The 22,091-nt window shown below is 65.0% G+C and overlaps 1 protein-coding gene across 7 annotated transcripts in view; it reads right to left on the reverse strand.

The window, feature by feature from the left end:
* B4GALNT1 (beta-1,4-N-acetyl-galactosaminyltransferase 1) overlaps positions 1–22,091 on the reverse strand; it is a 27,916-nt gene continuing 5,825 nt past the window's right edge. For 3 of the 7 annotated variants that reach the window (XM_044995095.1, XM_044995098.1, XM_044995096.1), the window contains exons 2-14: positions 20,883–21,025; positions 14,190–14,383; positions 12,585–12,778; positions 10,718–10,918; positions 8,393–8,566; positions 8,199–8,305; positions 7,874–7,911; positions 7,345–7,525; positions 4,358–4,459; positions 3,570–3,760; positions 3,328–3,468; positions 2,209–2,446; positions 1–1,509 (exon numbers count right to left, since the gene is read on the reverse strand). In XM_044995095.1, coding sequence (XP_044851030.1) covers positions 1,295–1,509; positions 2,209–2,446; positions 3,328–3,468; positions 3,570–3,760; positions 4,358–4,459; positions 7,345–7,525; positions 7,874–7,911; positions 8,199–8,305; positions 8,393–8,566; positions 10,718–10,917 — 1,587 coding nt within the window. In that variant the 5' untranslated portion in view covers position 10,918; positions 12,585–12,778; positions 14,190–14,383; positions 20,883–21,025 and the 3' untranslated portion in view covers positions 1–1,294. Of the gene's footprint in view, positions 1,510–2,208; positions 2,447–3,327; positions 3,469–3,569; positions 3,761–4,357; positions 4,460–7,344; positions 7,526–7,873; positions 7,912–8,198; positions 8,306–8,392; positions 8,567–10,717; positions 10,919–12,584; positions 13,553–14,189; positions 15,323–20,882; positions 21,026–22,091 lie in introns of those variants that run through there. The other 4 variants (XM_044995099.1, XM_044995093.1, XM_044995097.1 and 1 more) reach the window with 4 other exon arrangements.

Genomic DNA, 22,091 nt, shown 5'->3' on the forward strand with positions numbered 1-22,091 from the left:
GGGGTTTGTGCCTGCAGGGGGTGCCCCCAGGGGCTGGTCCCTCTGACGTCACTGCCCCAATGGGTCGGAGCCCAACGTTTAAAAAAAAAAAAAAAAAGTACAAAGTTTTTTCTCTGGTTCTGCTAAAACACAACTGTAGGAAGCAGGACAGAGGGGGCGGGGCTCAGGACAGAGGGGGCGGGGCTCAGGACAGAGGGGGTGGGGCTTGGATAACCTTTAGGGTAAAGAGAATTTTTTTAAAAATAAAAACATCTCTTTTTTCCTTTAAAACCTCACCTCTCTGTCACCTGTAGAAAATGGCAGCTCAAGCAGCCCCTCTGCCAGCCTTGGGTCTCCTGGGGTTGCAGGCTGGCAATGCCCGGCTCCTTGCTCGCTCACATTAAATACACACACACACACACACACACACACACACACACACACACGACAAACCGTCCCAGCGTCCCGCCTCCAGTTCCCGCAGAGACCAGCCAGCTCCTGCCCCCTCCCTATCCTGGATTAAACGCCGGAACCCTCTGCTCATCCAATGCTGTAGCTGTGGGGCCTTCGCTGAGCAGTGTGGGGCTGGGGCCAGCTGGTGTGTGGGGCAAAGAGGGGGTCAGTCCTTCACCTTGTGCCTATGCTCTTGGATTCTGCATAGAAAGAGTCCCCAGGCTCGAAAAGAGACCTCAGCCACGCACCGGCACTGGGGCTGACTAGCCCCCCTATGGCCGTGCCCCCTAACCCAGCCATGGGTGTCAGCCTTTCCCCTTGCTCGAGAGGCTCCCCCCCCCTGCAGTCTTTGGCACTTTAAGTTGGAAATCTCCCAGGGATGGCAACGGGGGTGGACTGGGGCTAGAACCACTTGGCACAAAATAAAATGGGGCCCTGGTGCTTGTCCTGGGGCAGCTGGAAGGGGTGGGGGGGCTGTGACGGTTCTCTCCTGGAGGGGGGGGGCACTGGAGAAATCTGGCCATGAATGGGGGGCAGGTCTGTCCAGTATAAAACAGCATCTCCTGGGGAAGGTGGGGGCTCGGCCACTGGGATGCTGTGAGCTTTACCCAGCCAGTCCAGGGAATTTCCCAGTATCCCACTGTGCGACTCTGGATTCCCCTAGGGCCTGCTGGGAAAGTGGGGGAGCCTCCCCCCTCCATGGAGACAGCAGGGCCTAGGGATGGCACTGGGTCTGGAGAGCTGGGGTAGCAGGGATCAGCTCCCTGGCCTGGTAGAAGGATAAAAAGCCCCAGCTCCATGGGGGGAGGGGCTCTCCCTGGGTCCGGCTCGCTGGCAGGGTGGGGCCGGTAGCCCGGTGGGGCTAGTTGGCCGTCATACATTTGAAGTGGTTTTTGAAGTAGAAGAGGCCGTGCTTGACGCTGACGCTGCGGTCGCCCGAGGCGGGGTAGCGGAACTTGGCGTACTGCTTCTCGCTCTCCGACTTCTGCCAGGGCAGCTTGAGCTTGGAGGCGTGATCCACCACCACGTCGGCGCACGAGCCCACGTGCAGCACGCCCAGCCCGTCGATGAAGAACTCTGCCAGGGAGAGGGCACGGGGGTCAGCGCACGAGGGGCCGGGTCAGCCTGCCCAGCAATGCGTGACGGGTGGGTGGGTGTGGGGGGCTTTTCTGGGAAGACCCAGGATCTGACCCCTGAGACACCCCTCCCGGTATCCCCTCCCACTGACCCTCTCCCCATCTGGATGCACTGGGGGGGATGGGTTGCCCGAGGGCTCCTGGGCACCGGGCGCTGCCACCCCTTGGGATTTTGGGAACCAGGCCCCAGAGGCAGGAAACTGCCACAAAGCGTCTCATTCCCCAGGTCCTAGAAAAAGTGGTGACTTCTGTTTGGCACGTCGGCTCTGCGGGTGGCACCGGCCTGCCTGGCTAACTGCCATGCGGTAACGATGACAGCCCGCACCCCTACTGCATTGGTTGGCCAGGGACCCCCGTGTGCCCTGCAATGGAGCCCCATGTTAGCACCCCCATGCCACAGAGAGGGAAACTGAGGCAGGGGGAGGTGACCAATGCCACAGTGAGTCAGTGTCAGAACTGGGGATAGAACCTAGGAGTCCTGGCTCCCCCTGGCTCTAACCACTAGACCCCACTCCACTCCCAGAACAGGATAGAACCTAGGCGTCCTGGCTCCCAGCCCCCACCCCTCCTGCTTTAACCACTAGGCAGGTGCTACAGTGGTGTGGTGCAGCCCTGTCACGAGCCCCCCCCCTGCACTCACCGAGGTGGGCGACGCGGCTGAGCCGGGGGTCAAACCCCACCTCCAGCACCTTGGCCGTGCGGGCCAGGAAGAAGTTGACGACGCCGTCGGTGACGACGCAGCCGGGGAAGCCCTCGAGGAGGTGGTGGTAGCCCTGGCGTGTCTGCAGGCAGTCGCCCTCCTCGCCCCCCAGCTGCACGCTGATCTTCTGCCGGTAGGTGGTGGTGACCCCCGTGATCTCCCGCACTCCGCCCCCCACCTGCCAGACACGCCGACGTGAGCAGGGGGACAGACGGGCTGCTGGGGGCAGCATGTGGGGCTCTGCACCAGCTCCCCCGCTCCTCTGGGGGCCCTGGGCCAGCTCCCCCCTCCCCTGGCTCACCATCCCCTGGGGGCTCTGGGAAAACTCCCCCTCCCCTGGGGGCCCTGGGCCAAACCCCCCTCCCCTGGGCCTCCCCCCCTCCTCTGGGGGCTCTGCACCAGCTCTCCCCTCCCCTGGGGGTCCTGGGCCACCTTCCCCGCTCCCGTGGGTCTCCCCGCCTCCCCTGGGGGCGGTGTGCAGGGAGCTCTGACACCTTCTTTCCTGTGACCCATCCTGCCCCGCTGCCCCCTGGGGCGAGGACTCAGGTGCCCCCAATGCCCCGGGGCGGGAGCCGCATGGTGCAGGGGATAAGGACTTGGGGGTTCCTGTCCAGCAGGGACCCACAGTGGCTACTAGGGGGCTCCCCTGCCCTCCTCATGGCTCCATGCTGAGCTGTGGGGGTGGGGGAGCGGCAGAGGGGGTCGGGGGGGATGGAATCCCACTCTCAAGACCCCCCCGCACCCAGGTGTGGCCGAACTCCCCCCAACATCCCCAGCCAGGCATGATCTGGGGGAGGGAGAGCTCAGTGGTTTGAGCGTTGGCCTGCTAACCCCAGGGTTGTGAGTTCAACCCTGCGGGGGGCCATTTAGGGATTTGGGGCAAAAATCTGTCTGGGGATTGGTCCTGCTTTGAGCAGGGGGTTGGACTAGATACCTCCTGAGGTCCCTTCCAACCCTGATAGTCTATGATTCATAACTGGACACCCTGCAATCCCCCCGCCCCCCACAAAGCATGGCCAGCCCCCCACAGCCCCCCACCCCAGGCGCAGCCCCACTCACCAGGTCCAAGCTGGTTTTCTCCAGCACGTCCACCAGCTTCTCCACCCTGGTGCGGGGCGTGAAGATGAAGTCGTCGTCCACCCACAGCACGTACTTGGTGGTGACCTGGGAAATGGCCAGATTGCGCCCCGCGAACCAGCCCTGGGCGTGGGGGGACACGTCAGTGCCTGGCCCGGCCACCTGAGCCCCACCCCCTCCCAGACCCTGAGCCCCAAGATCTCCGCGCCCGTGTCTCCCCGCACCTTGCCGAAGGGCATGAAGTACTGCTCGATGTGGGCCCCCCCCACGGGCTCGGGGTGCTGGCTGTCGTCCGCGATGATGATGGTCACCGTGGGGTAGAAGCGGCGGATGCTGGCGATCAGCGCCCGCAGCTTGTCGTACCGCAGGAAGGTCTTGGTCGCGATGGTGACCAGGGCGCTGACGTTGTAATCTGCTGGGAGGGGCAAGAGGTTTGTGGGGAAGGGGAGCAGCACCCCCAGAGCCCAGGGACGGGGGGAACCCACCTTGGGAGGACAAGCTCCCCCCGCAATTCCAGCCTCAGACAGGTGCTGCTGGGCGCCATCTGCTCCAGCCGCTAGAGACGGGGAGAGGCAGTGGCAGGATTCAGGGGACCCTGGGTTGGAGGAGAGGCTGTGGCAGGATTCAGGGGACCCTGATTGTGCGGGGAGGTGCAGGCAGGATTCAGGGGGACCCTGGGTGGGGGGGGGAGGGAGGCAGTGGGAGGCTTCAGGGGACCCCAGTCGTGCGAGGAGGTGGATGTCAGGGGGACCCTGGGTTGGAGGAGAGGCTATGGCAGGATGCAGGGGGAACCCGGGTGGGTGGGAGGGAGGCGGTGGCAGGATTCAGGGGACCCCCGTCATTTGGGGAGGTGGTGGGAGGATTCAGGGGGACCCCAGGTTGTGGGGGCAGTCTTGACCTTGAATACCGTGGGCCGACCTTTCCCTCCCCACTGCAGAAGCCTGTAGGTCACCCGGCACAAGCTCCCCCCACCCCGATCCTGGCTGGGCCCCGGCGCCCGCCTGGCACTCACCTCTGCCGTCACCCGGGGTGCCCGGGTTATAGAGCTTGGGCGTGGGCGCGTGGCGGATTCGGATGGTGAAAGACGCCTGGTGCCCATCGGTGGCAAACTGCACTGGAAAACAAAGGGGGAGACGGGCACTAGGAGGGGGAGGGGTCAGTGCAGAGGAAGTTCTGGGGTACAGGAGCCCCCTGGCAGGAGGGGTCCCCCAGGGGCCCCGGACCCCCCGGATTCCATGGTGGTCTCTCCTCTCTCCCGCAGCCCGGGGAGGGGGCCACCTCGACACAGGTCCCTTTGTGCTCCCCGGCTTTGCACAGCTCAGCCGGCCTTGTCCCCGGCCGCCCCCCTGCCCCTGGCCCCGGGACGGGAGGAGACAGGCCAGCCTCATTGCCCAGCCACTCTCTGCGGTCGGGGGGCTGGGAATCTTCCCCTCCCCACAACAGCCCTGGGTGCAGCTGCCCACTCTTTACGGTGCCCCAGATTGGCTTCCCCCACCCGGTATTTTGCAGATCTACCCATGCCAGGGCTGCCTGATGGCACCGGATACTGCCCTCTCCTCTGGCCCCGCCCATGTCCTGAGCACCCCCCTGCCCCTAGCACATGAGTGACAGCAGCCCCCACCAGGCTGAAACCACCGCAGATCGAGGGGGGGAGCTGCAGGATCCAGACAACGGCCCGCCAGGGGAATGGGAGAGCCGTGGCAGCTCCCCCGTTGGCTGGCAGAGAGAGCCCGGGCGGCGGAGCCTGAAGGGGATCCCAGGGCAGCCTGGCTTTGATTTGTGCGTGCGCAGGGACACGGGGCCAAGGGGGAGGGCTGGAGCCCAGAGGCTCTGTCCCGGAGGGGCTGCGCCCGACCCTGCGGCACGACTGGGTCCCTCTGGGAGTCCGGCCCGCTGCGGGGGCTGTGTAGCAGCTGGCGTGGAGCCCACATCCCAGGGCCAGGAAGCTGGGGCGCAGCTCCCGCAGAGCAGCTTTGGACTGTCCAGAGAGGAAAAGGGGACGGGGGCTAAACGGGAGGGTGGGAACATAAACACTGATGGGTGAGGGGGGGGGGGGTCTTTTAAAAACTGCTCCATTCTGCGGCTGCCCCCCAATTTCTGTGGCTGCGTCACCCTGACCGACCGGGCAATACCCTGGAATAATGCCCCACTGCGTAGTGCCCTTGGAGCAGGGTGATCGCCCCGCTCCGGCCCTGGGGAGGGCTGCAGCAGGGTAAGAGGGATTAGGAACGGCTGGGGGAGCTGAGTGGGGAGCTGACCGCAGCTGGGGCTGGCTGAATGAGGGCCCAGCCCGCCCTTATAAGAGGGCTGGGGTGAGAAGCCAAGAAACAGTCTCTCTAGATGTTGAGAGGGAAGGGCCTGGCTGCTGGGGACTGAGCCGGCCAGGGAAAGGCCAGAGGAGCTGGGGAGCTCCGGCCTGGAAACCCCCCAGGCTGCAGGCCTTGTTAAGGCCAGCAAGGGTACTGGGGGTGCAGCGGGGCAGCCCAGGGGTAGGCAGAGGCAGCAGGTCCGAACCCTCCTTGCCGATGATGAGTGGCTGACACTGCAGCCTGCCCCAGGGCGTGGGGGCTAGATGCTGACTGGCAGTAGCCCACGACTGAGGTGAGGTGGGGATAGGGGGCTGGGAGACTGCGGGGTACAGCAGGGGGCAGGACCCTGAGAGAAGGGGCACCGGGGTCCGGGGACACCAGGGCCAGTGGCAAGCGAGACACTGGCCTGCAGAGGGCGCTCCTGAGTGGACAAAGCTAATTCCCAGGACGACCAGCAGGAGGCGCTGCAGCGGTGAGTCATCACCCCGTTACAGCCCTGTACTGACCCCGCCCTATCCATGAATTATAGACTCATAGACTAGCAGGGTTGGAAGGGACCTCAGGAGGTATCTAGTCCAACCCCCCTGCTCAAAGCAGGACCAACCCCAACTAACCATCCCAGCCAGGGCTTTGTCAAGCCGGGCCTTAAAAACCTCTAAGGAAGGAGATTCCACCACCTCCCTAGGGAACCCATCCCAGTGCTTCACCACCCTCCTAGGGAAAGAGTGTTTCCAGATATCCAGCCTAGACCTCCCCCACTGCAACGTGGGACCATCGCTCCTTGTTCTGTCGTCTGCCACCACTGAGAACAGCCGAGCTCCATCCTCTTTGGAACCCCCCTTCAGGGAGTTGAAAGCAGCTATCAAATCCCCCCTCACTCTTCTCTTCTGCAGACTAAACAATCCCAGTTCCCTCAGCCTCTCCTCGTAAATCATGTGCTCCAGCCCCCTAATCATTTTTGTTGCCCTCCGCTGGGACTCTCTCCAATTTGTCCACGTCCCTTCTGTAGCGGGGGGACCAAAACTGGACACAATACTCCAGGTGTGGCCTCACCGGTGCTGAATAGAGGGGAATGATCACATCCCTCGATCTGCTGGCAATGCTCCTACTAATACAGCCCAATATGCTATTGGCCTTCTTGGCAACAAGGGCCCACTGCTGCCTCCTATCGAGCTTCTCCTCCAGTGTAACCCCCAGGGCCTTTCCTGCAGAACTGCTGCCCAGCCATTCGGTCCCTAGTCTGTAACAGTGCCTGGGATTCTTCCATCCTGAGTGCAGGACTCTGCACTTGTCCTTGTTGAACCTCATCCGGTTTCTTTTGGCCCAATCCTCCAATTTGTCTCGGTCCCTCTGGATCCTCTCCCTGCCCTCCAGCGTATCTACCTCTCCCCCCAGCTTAGTGTCATCCGCAAACTTGCTAAAGGGGGAGGTGACTGACCGGGCCTCCCCTCCCTGCCCGGCACTCTGTGCCCTCCATGGCTGATTGGCCCCCTGGGACGGACCCGCCTCTCCTGGTTCCTGGGGCCGCGTCCTCCTGAGGCAAGGGGGGGCACACAGGGTCACATGCCCTATATTGGAATGTTCTGTCGGGGGTCTGTGTCCTGTTGCAGGATGCTCCCCCCCCCATGCATTGCCCCTTGCCCAGGCCGGTGGTCAGATTCCCCCCCCCCCCCCAGCACCGGGTACCCACCTGTGTCCGCGGTGTTGGGGTGGAAAAGCGTGTTGGTGTAGGTGACGAACTGCAGCTGGCGGTTGAGGTTGTCCAGCTGGGTGGCCGACAGCGAGAGACGCGTCTCCCCCTCGCCCTGCGCCCTCACCCCCTCCACCACCGCCGCCACGTCGAAGGTGCCCAGGGTGGCCGTCAGGGTCACCTAGGGAGGGGGGAAGAGGGAGGCAGGGACGTCTGGTCACCCTGGGCGTGTGGAAAGTGCCCACGCTGGCACTGGGCAATGGGGCCGTGACCCTCGGGCCCCCGGTGATGCCGTCCCCGTGAGAACAGATGCCAAGCGTGCCCCTTGGAATAAACTCCTCAGAGCCACCCTGTGGGTCAGTGTCCCCCAGGCAGGGCGGGTTCTGCCCCTCCCCAGCCCAGCACCCACGGGCCAGCTTCCGCCAGGCAGCTTTGGAGCAACGTGGGGTCCAGGGCCTCACCCTGCACCCCAAAGAGCCAGCCCCAGGATCGTGCCCCCGCCCCATGGTGAGCCCCCTCCAGGCCTTACCTTGTACAGCTCACTGCTGGCTGCCTGCAAGCTGAGCCCTGGGGAGGCAAGACACGGGATTAGTGCGACCCAAGGAGCCCCGCACATCACTGCCCCAGTGAGCTCAGGTCCTGCCCGCTGGTCGTCCCTGGGCAGCGGCGCCCGTGGGCAGGGGATGAGCCAACAGGGGCTGCAGGGTCCAGCCGGCCGTGGCCAGCTCCCCAGGCTGCGGGCGCCAACCCGCCACCCATCCCCACCGGCTCTGTTCTGCCCTGGGGGTGGGTTGCCCAGAAGCGGGGGTGGCAGGGCAGGCTGCCCCCCCCCCCCGGGATGCTGAGGCACTCACCTGGGATGAGGATGGTCCGCAGCGGGCGCACCTCCACGCCCTGGGCAGGGTACTCCAGCGGGGAGTTGGCTCTGACGATCAGCAGCTGCTCAGCGGGAGACTGGGTCCTGGGGGGGAAGGAGGGAGTGAGGGGGATAGGCCCAGCCCCGGCCGCACCCCAGGCCCCCCTCCCCGGCGGCCCTGGCGTGGCTCACCGCTGCCGGTAGCTCTGGTACTCCAGCTCCCGGCTGCTGTGGATCTGCGCCAGCTCCGCGGGGCTGAAGGCCGTGGCGAACTCCAGCGAGTAGAGCTGGCTGAAGAGCTGCTTGGGGAAGGGCAGCTTCCCGCCGGACGCCACCTCACACGAGCACGAATTCCTGGGCAGCAGCCTGCGGAGACCAGGCGCCCGGTCACACCCGCCCGTCTGCCCCTGCCCGATACCTGCCTGCCCGCCCTGCCCCAGGCCGGTGCCCACCTGCCCCTGCCCCAGGCCGATACCCCTGCCCCTGGTCGATACCCCCACCCACCTGCCCCTGCCCCAGGCCGATACCTGCCTGCCCGCCCCTGCCCCAGGCCGGTGCCCCCCTGCCCCAGGCCGATACCCCTGCCCCTGGTTGATACCCCCACCCACCTGCCCCTGCCCCAGGCCGATACCTGCCTGCCCGCCCTGCCCCAGGCCGGTGCCCCCCTGCCCCTGCCCCAGGCCGATACCCCCACCCACCTGCCCCTGCCCCAGGCCGATACCTGCCTGCCCGCCCCTGCCCCAGGCCGGTGCCCCCCTGCCCCAGGCCGATACCCCTGCCCCTGGTCGATACCCCCACCCACCTGCCCCTGTCCCAGGCCGATACCCCCACCCACCTGCCCCTGCCCCAGGCCGGTGCCCCCCTGCCCCTGGCCGATACCCCCACCCACCTGCCCCTGCCCCAGGACTATACCCCTGCCCCTGGTCGATACCCCCACCCACCTGCCCCTGCCCCAGGCCGATACCTGCCTGCCCGCCCGTGCCCCAGGCCGGTGCCCACCTGCCCCTGCCCCAGGCCGATACCCCCACCCCCCGGCCCCTGCCCCAGGCCGATACCTGCCTGCCCGCCCCTGCCCCAGGCCGGTGCCCCCCTGCCCCTGGCCGATACCCCCACCCACCTGCCCCTGCCCCAGGCCGATACCCCTGCCCCTGGTCGATACCCCCACCCACCTGCCCCTGTCCCAGGCCGATACCTGCGTGCCCGCCCCTGCCCCAGGCCGGTGCCCCCCTGCCCCAGGCCGATACCCCTGCCCCTGGTCGATACCCCCACCCACCTGCCCCTGTCCCAGGCCGATACCTGCATGCCCACCCCTGCCCCAGGCCGGTGCCCCCCTGCCCCAGGCCGATACCCCTGCCCCTGGTCGATACCCCCACCCACCTGCCCCTGCCCCAGGCCGATACCTGCCTGCCCGCCCCTGCCCCAGGCCGGTGCCCCCCTGCCCCTGGTCGATACCCCCACCCACCTGCCCATGTCCCAGGCCGATACCTGCATGCCCACCCCTGCCCCAGGCCGGTGCCCCCCTGCCCCAGGCCGATACCCCTGCCCCGGGTCAATACCCCCACCCACCTGCCCCTGCCCCAGGCCGATACCTGCCTGCCCGCCCCTGCCCCAGGCCGGTGCCCCCCTGCCCCAGGCGGATACCCCTGCCCCTGGTCGATACCCCCACCCACCTGCCCCTGTCCCAGGCCGATACCTGCGTGCCCGCCCCTGCCCCAGGCCGGTGCCCCCCTGCCCCAGGCCGATACCCCTGCCCCTGGTCGATACCCCCCCCCACCTGCCCCTGTCCCAGGCCGATACCTGCCTGCCCGCCCCTGCCCCAGGCCGGTGCCCCCCTGCCCCAGGCCGATACCCCTGCCCCTGGTCGATACCCCCACCCACCTGCCCCTGTCCCAGGCCGATACCTGCCTGCCCGCCCCTGCCCCAGGCCGGTGCCCCCCTGCCCCAGGCCGGTGCCCCCCTGCCCCTGGCCGATACCCCCACCCACCTGCCCCTGTCCCAGGCCGATACCTGCCTGCCCGCCCACCTGTTCCAGGCCGATGCCGATACCCCACCTGCCTGCCCCAGGCCAATGCCCCAGCCCCTGTCTGCCTGGCCCTGCCCCAGGTTGATACCCTGCCCGCCTGCCCCAGGCCGATGCCCCTGCCCCTTCCCTCCTGCCCCAGACAGACAGACACCCCCACCCCTGCCTTCCTGTTCCTGCCCCAGGCTGATACCCCTGCCCCCGCTGCAGACTGATACCCCCGCCCTTGCCCTCCTGCCCCAGGCTGATGACCCCATGGAAGGGGTGGGCACCCCAGTGCTGGCAAGGGGGGGCGTGTGGGGACCCGCCCCCCAGGAGAGGGCAGGGCTCTGGGGAAGTGTCCCCTGGGGAAGGGCTGGGAGCCTGGAAAAGCCACTTCCCAAGGCCCGTCCCAGGAGCCAGGCTGCAGCCCTGCCCGGAGGGGCCAGTCCCGCATCCACCCCCGCCCCGCGCCCCTCCCCTCCCCCATCCCCGGGGCTGGGGGCGCCGGTCCTTACTCGACGATCTCCTCCTTGAGCCGGAAGGGGATGTGGGCGAACTTGTTGGAGGGGCCCAGCAGCTGCTCGGGGGCTCGGGCTGGCCGGTTGCGCAGGTCGACCGCGCTGTAGGGCTTGGCCGACCAGACGTGCAGGTACAGCAGGGCCAGGGACGCCGTGACCACCAGCAGCAGGCACAGGGACTTCTGCACCAGACGCATCCTGCAGGGGGCAGCGGGGAGGTGAGAGGGGGCGCCCCATGCCGGCAGGGGAGGGGGGATCTGGGCCGGGCTGGGGACTCGGGGGGGCCCCAGCCTGGCACGGGGGTTCAGGGACTGCGCCCACGTCCGTCTCGGCTCTGTTTGGGCCCCGGCTCCTCCCGGCTCCAACCAGACTTTGCTCCCCAGGTCAGTTCTTGGCCCGGTGCCCCTTTCCTAGCCTGGGGTTGCCAGCTGCGGTGGGACGTATTCCTGGAAGTTGCATCACACTGAGTTAAAGATTAAGCTCGACTTCCTGGAGACCCCAGGGCCCCCTAGGAGGGTCGGCCGCCCTACCTGGGGCGCTGGGCAGCTGTTGGGGGGCTCAGAGGGGGGACAGGGGATTCTGGAGTCACACACCCCCCTGCAACGGACGGGAGGGCTCAGAGCGCGTGGAACTTGGCTGGACCTGCTTTCAAAGGGCATCGGGCCAGATCCACTCTGCCAGGGCCAAGGGTAAAATGCTGCTGTGCCCACCCTGAAATACCCCCCCCCGCAGCTGCCCCTGCAGACCTGATCTGCTCCCCGTGATTTTACACGGGGTGCACCCACCCCACCCCTTGGCTGCGCTGCTTGGGTGAATCTCCTTGATTGGACCAGGAACGAGGCTTTAGGGGGTCTCCTGGGGCCGGAGCTCAGATGCAAACCGTGACCGGAAGGTGGGGGGGAGGGTCCCCCGGCTGGGTCCCCCCAGGGCTGGGTGGAGGCAGGCAGACAAGAATTCCCTCCGCACCATCCACAGAGCAGGGCCCTGGCTTGGGACCAGCCTGTGCCAGGGAGCCGGCCAACAGGTGCACCTGGCAGCTTCCGCGATTCTGCTCCCCGCGGGACCAGCTTCTGGTTCCTCCCCGTTGACGGGGACGGGCCTGGCTCTTCCACCCAGGGCAGCCGTGTACACTAGTGCAAAGCCGGTGTGAAATTGGCGTGGCACTAGTTATGCACGGGGGGGGGGGCAAAGCCGGTGCAAAGCACCACAGCTTCCTGCCCCCGCGAGCTCGCGCTGTCTGCCTGAGGGCGCTGGCTCGGCCCCAGCCTGGTCTGGTGCCAGTGAGTGAAGCAGGGGCTCTGCTGCAAGGGGCATGTTTGCCAACAAACCCAGGGTGAGAGGAATGCTGGAAAACGCGTTTAAAGCTGCGGCGCTGCTGGGCCGACCAGCTCTGAGCTGGGTGCCAGGCTGGCGGAGGAGTTCAGCACCCACCGGCCCGCCGGGGTGGCTGGGAGGAAGGGATCCTGGCCTGTTCTGGAGGGGTGGGGCGGCGGCCGGCTGCTCAGCCCTTCTGAACATCCAGCTCGTCATTTTTCCGGGTCCCTGCGCCCTTTGAAAAACCTCCCACCAGGCATTGCCGTTTGCCGTGCTGACCGAGGTCAGGGCCCCGTTGTGCCAGGCGCTGCACAGACCCCGACCGAGATCACGGCCCCGTTGGGCCAGGCATTGCCCCCCCCCCCAACTGCGCTGTGTTAACTGACTCAGAGTCTGCCAGTCTCACTCTTCATTATTCGTATTACCAGGGGGCCACAAAGCAGGGGCCCGCTGCGCTAGGGGCTGTACAAAGAATGGAAGACAGGCCCTGCCCCAGGAAGCTTCCAATCTAACGTGGCGCCCAGAGGGCAGCTCCCGGCGTGGCACTAACCTGGGATGCCCCGAATCCAGGCCCTTTCGGGAGAGGTGGGAGGAGGAGCCGTTTACGTCCCAAAAGCGCCTCGAAGGCAGAAGCACCGTCCAGCGGGGTCACCAGACAGCTTCAGACCGAGGGAGAAGCAAGTCTGTTCGCCCAGCACCGGATGCAAAAACCACCTGGCCGAGACTGACAAACAGGAAGGAGCCCTGCGGAGAGCACCAGAGTGGGCCAGTTTTGAACACCAGCATGGGGGACGCTTCACCATGTTGAGATGCAATTACGCCGCATTCCCCGAAGCCCCAAATTCCTGCTGTCACACTACCCCCCACTCCACCTCTGTCCCCAGCCGCTGAGCGGCCCTGCCTTCCCGCACCGTTTGCCCCCGGGGGTGCCGCTACTTGCTCTGTGGAAGCTGAGGAACCTGCTGACATCTGCCCTGCAGCCCGGTCAGAGGCCACGCACAGCCCCGGGCAGGGGAAACCAAGAATGCAACCCCACAAACAACCCCGAAGCCATGAACGCTGCCCTCCAATCCGGGCAGCGCTGCCACCGTTTGGGAAAGGCCGGGGAAACCCCCGTTGCCAGGATCCCAGGGAAACGGCTCTGGGAATCCACCCCACCGGCGAGAGATTCCCACCACCGGCGGCGCAGGCCGGTGTCTGGAGAGGACTCTCTGCCCCACAGCTGCTGAACGGGACGTCTCGTGGTCAGCGCGGGTGACGGCTCCGGGAGGTAGGAGGGCGTTCTCGGGACGGGGCAAGCGTTTTGGGGAAGGGGGATCCTAGCAGCGGGGCAGATGGAGTGGGGCTGCTGAATGCAGGGAGGGCAGGTCTGCAGGAGTGGCCTCCTGGGCTCAGATTCAGTGGGGCACTAGGCGGGTGCAACCCCACCTTGGCGTCTATCAAAGGAAGCACATCACTGCCCGCGTCCCAGGGCTGGAAGGGGCCTGGGTCCAGATTAGGATTGTGGAGGAAAAGACCCCCCCCCCCCGCCCAATTACATAGGCCTTGATTTTCCGTAGAGAAAAGGATAAATGGACACAAATCAGATATTAGGAATGGCAATATACAAAAACTTGTAGGAGAACATTTCAACCTCCCTGGCCACACAATAGCTGATCTTAAGGTGGCCATCCTGCAGCTGGCAGAGGAGTTCAGCACCCACCAGCCCGCCGGGGTGGCTGGGAGGAAGGGATCCTGGCCTGTTCTGGAGGGGTGGGGCGGCGGCCGGCTGCTCAGCCCTTCTGAACATCCACCTCGTCATTTTTCCGGGTCCCTGCGCCCTTTGAAAAACCTCCCACCAGGCATTGCCGTTTGGTGTCTTAGGGCAACACCTGGACGTGCTGACCGAGGTCAGGGCCCCGTTGTGCCAGGCGCTGCACAGACCCCGACCGAGATTACGGCCCCGTTGGGCCAGGCATTGCCCCCCCCCCAACTGCGCTGTGTTAACTGGCTCAGAGTCTGCCAGTCTCACTCTTCATTATTCGTATTACCAGGGGGCCACGGAGCAGGGGCCCGCTGCGCTAGGGGCTGCACAAAGAATGGAAGACAGGCCCTGCCCCAGGAAGCTTCCAATCTAACGTGGCGCCCAGAGGGCAGCTCCCGGCGTGGCACTAACCTGGGATGCCCCGAATCCAGGCCCTTTCGGGAGAGGTGGGAGGAGGAGCCGTTTCCGTCCCAAAAGCGCCTCGAAGGCAGAAGCACCGTCCAGCGGGGTCACCAGACAGCTTCAGACCGAGGGAGAAGCAAGTCTGTTCGCCCAGCACCGGATGCAAAAACCACCTTGCCGAGACTGACAAACAGGAAGGAGCCCTGCGGAGAGCACCAGAGTGGGCCAGTTTTGAACACCAGCATGGGGGACGCTTCACCATGTTGAGATGCAATTACGCCGCATTCCCCGAAGCCCCAAATTCCTGCTGTCACACTACCCCCCACTCCACCTCTGTCCCCAGCCGCTGAGCGGCCCTGCCTTCCCGCACCGTTTGTCCCCGGGGGTGCCGCTACTTGCTCTGTGGAAGCTGAGGAACCTGCTGACATCTGCCCTGCAGCCCGGTCAGAGGCCACGCACAGCCCCGGGCAGGGGAAACCAAGAATGCAACCCCACAAACAACCCCGAAGCCATGAACGCTGCCCTCCAATCCGGGCAGCGCTGCCACCGTTTGGGAAAGGCCGGGGAAACCCCCGTTGCCAGGATCCCAGGGAAACGGCTCTGGGAATCCACCCCACCGGCGAGAGATTCCCACCACCGGCGGCGCAGGCCGGTGTCTGGAGAGGACTCTCTGCCCCACAGCTGCTGAACGGGACGTCTCGTGGTCAGCGCGGGTGACGGCTCCGGGAGGTAGGAGGGCGTTCTCGGGACGGGGCAAGCGTTTTGGGGAAGGGGGATCCTAGCAGCGGGGCAGAGGGAGTGGGGCTGCTGAATGCAGGGAGGGCAGGTCTGCGGGAGTGGCCTCCTGGGCTCAGATTCAGTGGGGCACTAGGCGGGTGCAACCCCACCTTGGCATCTATCAAAGGAAGCACATCACTGCCCGCGTCCCAGGGCTGGAAGGGGCCTGGGTCCAGATTAGGATTGTGGAGGAAAAGACCCCTCCCCCCCAATTACATAGGCCTTGATTTTCCGTAGAGAAAAGGCTAAATGGACACAAATCAGATATTAGGAATGGCAATATACAAAAACCTGTAGGAGACACTTCAACCTCCCTGGCCACACAATAGCAGATCTGAAGGTGGCCATCCTGCAGCAAAAAAACTTCAGGACCAGACTTCAAAGAGAAACTGCTGAGCTCCAGTTCATCTGCAAATTTGACACCATCAGTTCAGGATTAAACAAAGACTGTGACTGGCTGGCCAGCTACAAAACCAGTTTCTCCTCCCTTGGTTTTCACACCTCAACTGCTAGAACAGGGCCTCATCCTCCCTGATTGAACTAACCTCGTTATCTCTAGCTTGCTTCTTGCTTGCTTATATATACCTGCCCCTGGAAATTTCCACCGCTTGCATCTGACGAAGTGGGTATTCACCCACGAAAGCTCATGCTGCAAAACGTCTGTTAGTCTATAAGGTGCCACAGGACTCTTCGCTGCTTTTACAGATCCAGACTAACACAGCTCCCCCTCTGATACTTAAATGTAGGATGTATTTGCGGTTTTCAGCTTTATATACTCGGGTGATGCTTCGTATCGGGGGTGCAGTATTCAACCTGCTACCCCCCAACCCGTTGGGGTGTGTACAATACACGGGCCTCAGGCTTGAGTCTCTGATCAAATTATTGCCAGGGTGGCTTTTTCCACGACAGGCTCTAGCAGCCAGAGCAGGGCGCATCCCCCCGCCAGGCAGAGCCAAGGCGGTAGCCGGTGTCCCTGGGTGAATAGCCCCCCTGTGGGGGGAGGGGGCTGATAGCAGTAAACTGAGGCACCGGAGAAAGGCTGGCTGCCGCTAAGCATGGCAGCACAACCCCCTGGGGGGGGCAGTTAACACCCCACCCCCGGAATCCTGCCCCACCCGAAAGCCCAGCACAAAGGAAAGATCCAAACACCTCAGGCCTGTCAGAGATGGGCAGATATTTCCAGCTGGGGAAACACGCGGCCCCTGCACCTGCCCAGCGCGCCCCCCCCATGCGGAGAGCTCTGCCAGAACCCCCACCCCAGCCCCGGGGCAAAGCCGGCCGTGGCCATTGTCTGCACAGAACATGGGCCCCTCCCTTGCGGCATCCCGAGCCTCGGGCTAGGGCCAGGCTGGGTGAGCGCACACCTGCGCCGCGGCGGGTTTCCGGAGCCCAGGTGTGCTCAGCAGGCATAAATCCGCTGGCAAAGGGCCTGCGGCACAGTGGGCAGGGTCTGACAGGAAACCCAGGGCCGAGGAACCGGTCCTCCAGGCTGTTCATGGGCAGGACAAAAGGCAGCCGCTTCAGCCCGTGGGATAAACTGTCTCCCCGCCCCCCCCCGGCAGCCCCTCAGGGACGGAACCGGGGCTGCGCCAACGAAAGAGAGGAATGAAAAACCCGCTTGTGATCCCTCTGCCGCCTGCGCCCCGGCATCCATCAGCCACGAATCCATGCAAAGCCCGGAGCTGGTCCCAACTGGGGCAAAATACCCCCCACCCCGCTGGCCCACCGAGGTTCTCTGACCCCAAAGCACCCCTCCCGCCGCTGGCTCACCGAGGTTCTCTGACCCCAAAGCACCCCCCCCCCGCTGGCTCACCGAGGTTCTCTGACCCCAAAGCACCCCCCCCCCCGCTGGCCCACCGAGGTTCTCTGACCCCAAAGTACCACCACCACCCCCGCTGGCTCACCGAGGTTCTCTGACCCCAAAGCCCCCCCCCCGCTGGCACCCTGCGGTTCTCTGTGCCCCACGCACCCCCCTCCCGTCGCTGGCCCACCGAGGTTCTCTGACCCCAAAGCACCCCCCCCCGCTGGCTCACCGAGGTTCTCTGACCCCAAAGCACCCCCCCCCCCGCTGGCTCACCGAGGTTCTCTTCCCGCCCCCCGAGGTTACCAACAGCCCCTCGGACTTACAGCTACCAAGGCTGTGGGTTCAATCCATGCTGACGGAGCCAGCCGGAGGCACTGTCGCCGCTGCACCAACTCTGCCCAGGGGGTCAGGGCGATCCACACATGGGAGATGCTGCTGTGCTGGGGGGGGAGCAGGCCTCAGCGTGGCTCTGGGGAATCGCCTGAGCTCCGGCTTGCCCCGGTCGGTCGCTGCTTTTCCCCGCTTGGGAAAGCCGAGGGGGCTCAGCTTTGCCTCCCTTCCGGGACGGTTGATGAAGGATGTTGGGAACAGGGCTGAGGGGCCCGAACGGGACGGCGGGGACTGACACCCATATGCGCAGGCACGTACATTACACCTGATTGCTCCTCCTCCACCTCGGGGAACTAAGCGAGATGTTTGCACAGGACATAGTTTCAGCGGGAGGTAACAGGAACTCCCTTCGGAAACTGCTGGGGATGAAGGCCGCTCCCTGAGGGTCGCAGCTAACCCCAGCCAAGCGTACGATCTAGCCGCCTTTTCCCAGCCTGCCCGGCCCTGTGCTTGGTCTGGAGCCAGGGCAGGCCTGAGCGCCCCCAAGAATGGACTCCGAACGGGGGAGCCTCGGGGCCCCAGGACGTTCGCGAATCGCCCTGCTGCTGAAGGAGGCTAGAAGTCAGCGCCTGGCGGAGGACGTGGTCCATTACGGAGCTCCTCTGCCAGCAGCAGCGTCTCGTGGAAGGTGGCCAAGGGCTGTCGACAGGGGGATCCCCGATCAGCCAGGAAAGGGCCTGTTAATAAGGGCAGGCCCGCGACTGCCAATTCTGTTTTCCTTTTGCCCAGAAGCTTGTTTTCAAAGCCTTCCTCTGGCTTTTAGCAGACCCTTCACCTTGAGCCTTCTTTTCAAAAAAACTCCGGCTCGGTTTGCGCTTTGTGCTAAGGGGCGGCGGGCTGAACCGAGGGGAAGCCGGGGCGCATGGCTGCGGAGGCAGCGGGTCGGGGGACGCTGCATGGGTCCCGAAGACGTGGGACCGGCCGCTCCGGCGGGAGCAAGGTGGGCTGTGTAAATCGCCAGGCTGCAGCGGGAAAAGGGACGTGGCGGCTCCCGGCAGCCCGGAGTGGAGCTTTGGGAGAACTTCCCCCGGGGACGGGGGGCAGGAGGGCGCAGACCAGGCTGGAAGCGGAGGGAGAGGGGGTGGCAGTTTCCCCAGGGTATCTGGGTTAACCCCGACCAGTGTCACCTGGGATGAGCTGCACCCACCCACGCTTCAGTCTGGCCTGGCTGGGTTGTGAAATTAACCAGCAGCACATGGCCGAGCACAGCCGGGCGAGCGTGCGCGGGGAATCTGGGTCACGGCTTGTGAGGGTCTCTCGACAGGCAAGCGGGAGACCATCTCAGCAGGAGGGGGGTGGATCCCTGCCCCACCCCCACACGCCCCAGAGTTTCTGGAGCTGACGACCCAGGTGGGGGCCAGATCTGAAGCTATCTCTATGGCAACTGCCTGAAAGTTTCCCACCACACCAGCCAGTGCATCTCTGTACCTTGGGGGCTTCTCAGCACCTTCAACTGCCAGCCCCCCTCCAGCGGCTGTGGTTAATGCAGCCAGGCTGTGCCAGACCAGGCCAGGGGCCCACCTACCATACCAAAGGGCAGGGCCTGTGCCTGCCTCTTGGTGCCTGGCACAACGAAGCCCGGATGCCGACTGGGCACTATTGCAATACAAAGACACCTAATGCAGGAGGGTCTCAGCTTGAGATCAGGACCTTCCTGCATTGCTGGATGAGGGACGGACCCAGCTAGTGGGGGAGTGAGGGGTCCCGGTGCTGGTGAAAATTGAGAATCACTAGCCTCAGGGATTTGGATTTAGGGCATCTAGCTGGCACAGGGGTCAGAGACCCTGGCCTGGGCATTAGCTGGGTAACCCCAGGGCCAGAAGCTGCCATGGGGGATGTGCAGTCAGGCAGTGAGTTCCACTATCTGGGGAAAGCTGATTTTCCATTAAAGTCAGCTCTGATTTAGTGCCAATCTGGGAGCAGCGGGGTGTGGGCGCAAACAGAGTTGCCAAGGGTTGGAGCGGGCCTGCCATTAAACAATCATTACTATCTACATGCTGATGTCGTGCCAGGCTCCGCTGCACGCCTCAGAGAAATTCACTCCCAGCGGCCGACCCAGCCCCGTTCTGGCCGGGCATGGCCCCATGCAATCTCAGAGAGATTTGCGCGCCGTTGGGCAAGCCCTCGACGGACCACGTGCGCCCCTGCGCTCCCAGAGATTGAGGGCAGGGGCTGGGGGGTCTGAGTCCTGCCCCAGGAGGTGGGCACAACCCCTGCAAGGAGCCGTGCTCCCTTCTCTCCGGCCTCCGAGAGCTGTTGCTGGGCTTTAAAAGACAGTAACCGTCTGTGAGAATGCGAGGTGCCCAGAGCCCAGGGGGATGGGCGCGGTGTGCACGCAGAAAGGCACGTTCCTTCCTGTCTCTGCACTGGGCTCCAAGGTGACCCAACCCTCATGCTTGGGCGGCCTGGCCCTGCTTGGCTCCCAGTGTAAATTACAGCAGCCTTGGGACAGCTCTAACCTGCGCCCGGGGGAAGCGGAGAATTCCCATAGTGCTGTGCAGTCCGGCCACGCCCCTCATGGGCAGGGCCTTGAGGGCAGGATTCTGAGGTGGGGCCATTTCAATTTATTCCTGGTGCCGCTCCTTGTCCTGCCGGCTTTCGGGGCTTCACCACATCCCGTCGCCAGCTGCACCGCGCCGGTGAAATGACCCTCCCTCCTCCCCTTGCCTCCCACGTACCGAAACGCAGCCGGCTCTGGGGAGGAGCGGCCGAGTGGCACACAGCACCAACAATGCGAGGGGGGGGGGGAAGCCCCTCCTCTTCCAGGAAGTGCTCCCCGGAGGGACAAGCCTGCAGCAGATCAGACCAGACCATGCTCAGGCGCAAAAGACTGGTGCCAAATGACCCGTAGCCACTTTTTGCAAATCCATCATTCCCCGACCCCCCCAGCTGGGCCAGGGCCCAGAGCAGAAACCTGATGTTTGCAATACAAATCTATTCAGGGAAGCAGCAGAGAGACCCATAGCTCCCCTCCCCCCAGGAGGTGAACAACAGAGCCCCAAGGCAGTCACAAGACTATGGTTAGCAGGAGTGTGAGCTTGGAGAGCCGGACTTCACCAGGGCTATAAATAGAGCAGGTTGGGTGGCTGGGCGGGCCGGAGCACCTCCATTCGGCTCCAAGCAATGCAGGCTGGCACAGGGGGCTTTGCCCTGCGGGGGGCTGGTTCGAAGCCGGCTTGGGCTGGTGGCGGTTGGACTCTGTGTGAACAGGGAGCAGATTTCACTCCGCTTTGCAAAGGGCAGAGCTGGCACGAACGGGCCAAGAGACCAGAAGCCTGACCAGGCAGAACCCGCCCCCGCTGCGCCAGGCCCGGCACATACCAGGACATGTGCAGGCAGAACCCACCCTGCAGCGGGCACGGCAGGTACGTGTCGTGGCATCCGGCTCGCTGCCTGGTGGGAAGCTTTGGCAGTGCATTGTGGGATGCCGGCTGGAATTGTGGGAGCGTGGGTTCAACCCCCTCTCCGACCTATCCCACAATTCACTGCCCGCCTACACCTCTCGCCACGGGGCTGAGGCATGGAGAGGGAGCGGATGAAGGAGCAGTGCATTGTGGGATGGCACTGGGAGGACTTAGCCTGATTTTACCCCACTGGGGTGTGTGTGTGTGTGTGTGTGTGGGGTGGGAGGGGTAGTTTGCCCCACTCCTGCCCAGGAGGTAACGCCCAGGTCGGTGCTCCTGGCACCCGGTGTGACGGCTGCACCCCCTTTCCCCCGTGGCAAGCCTCACCTCGGGGGTGACGCGGGGCTCCCACGGCTCAGCCTACAGCTCCCGATCTCTGGTGCTTCCTGGGCTCTTCTAGGGCCAGGCAGGGCGATTCCCCCGTCTCATCTGGAGACCCTCACGGCTCCCACGGGCCAGGTGGCACCAGCCTGGGGTGGGAGAGACACAGGGAGGCGCTGAAGAATGGGCAGCACCAGGGGATCCCACCCAGCTCTGCCCCACACCCCCAGGCACCAGGAGGGCAGCGGGTGTAGCTGTGGGGCAGAGGCAGGGGGCTGAGAAAGCCCAGCCTGGGCTACCCTGCCCTAGGGATCTAGTGCCCGTCCTGGGGGTGGGACCAAGCTGGTGCCATCCCTGGCAGGAGTGGGGAGCCTGGGGAGCCCCACCCTCCCAACAGGGGCCCCTGGCAGACCTGGCTCGGCGCGGCGGGGATGAGTCAGGGACTGGACCCCCCCACTTGGAGGCGCTTCTTGAGTTGGGTTTTTTGCAGGATAAGTCTCTCCTAGGCCCCCGCCCTGTGCCCATCTCCTCTGCCGGCCTGAGCCCTCCCTGTGCCCATCTCCCCTGTCTTCCAGAGGCCCTCCAGTGCCCGTCTCCCCTGCCTGCCAGAAACCCCCACTGCCCATCACCCCTGTCTTCCGGAGCCCCCCCCCCCCATTGCCGCTGCTGGTCAGACCCCCCCCCCTCCTCCCCATTAGCCCTGCCTGCCGGAGCCCCACCCCACCCGGTGCCAATCTCCCCTGCCCCCACCGGCCCCGTGACCAGCCAGAGAAAAATACTTCACAGTTTCATTGTTCTCTGTTGACACTACTGGGCTTGGCATGGGGCCCGCTGTCCCAGGGAGCCTTCCCAATCGCCCGGCCAAGAGGGGCCCTCAGCCAGCCTGAATGCCCCTCAGGGGTGCCCACCCGGGCCTGGCTATGTGACACCCTCAGCTGGGATGGGCATGGGGGCACCTCGGGGAGGCCCGAGGGTGATGTTGGGCCCCCGCCCCTCTCCTCAGGACATCCCCCCTCCCTCCTGCCCGAGCAGCCATTTCACTGGGCAGCCGGCAGCCCCGCAGCACTTTGCAGGGGACGGGGGCCGCTTCCCCCGCAGAGTTAGCAGCACCGGGAGGGCGAGGGGGACAGAGCTGGGGGAGGGGAGCCAGTGACAGGCCCTGGGGGGGGAGGGAGATGGTGGGCCCATCCCCAGGCAAGGTGTCCAACCCCGGGG

Source organism: Mauremys mutica, chromosome 20 (genome assembly GCF_020497125.1).
Source record: "Mauremys mutica isolate MM-2020 ecotype Southern chromosome 20, ASM2049712v1, whole genome shotgun sequence".
NCBI lineage: Eukaryota > Metazoa > Chordata > Testudines > Geoemydidae > Mauremys > Mauremys mutica.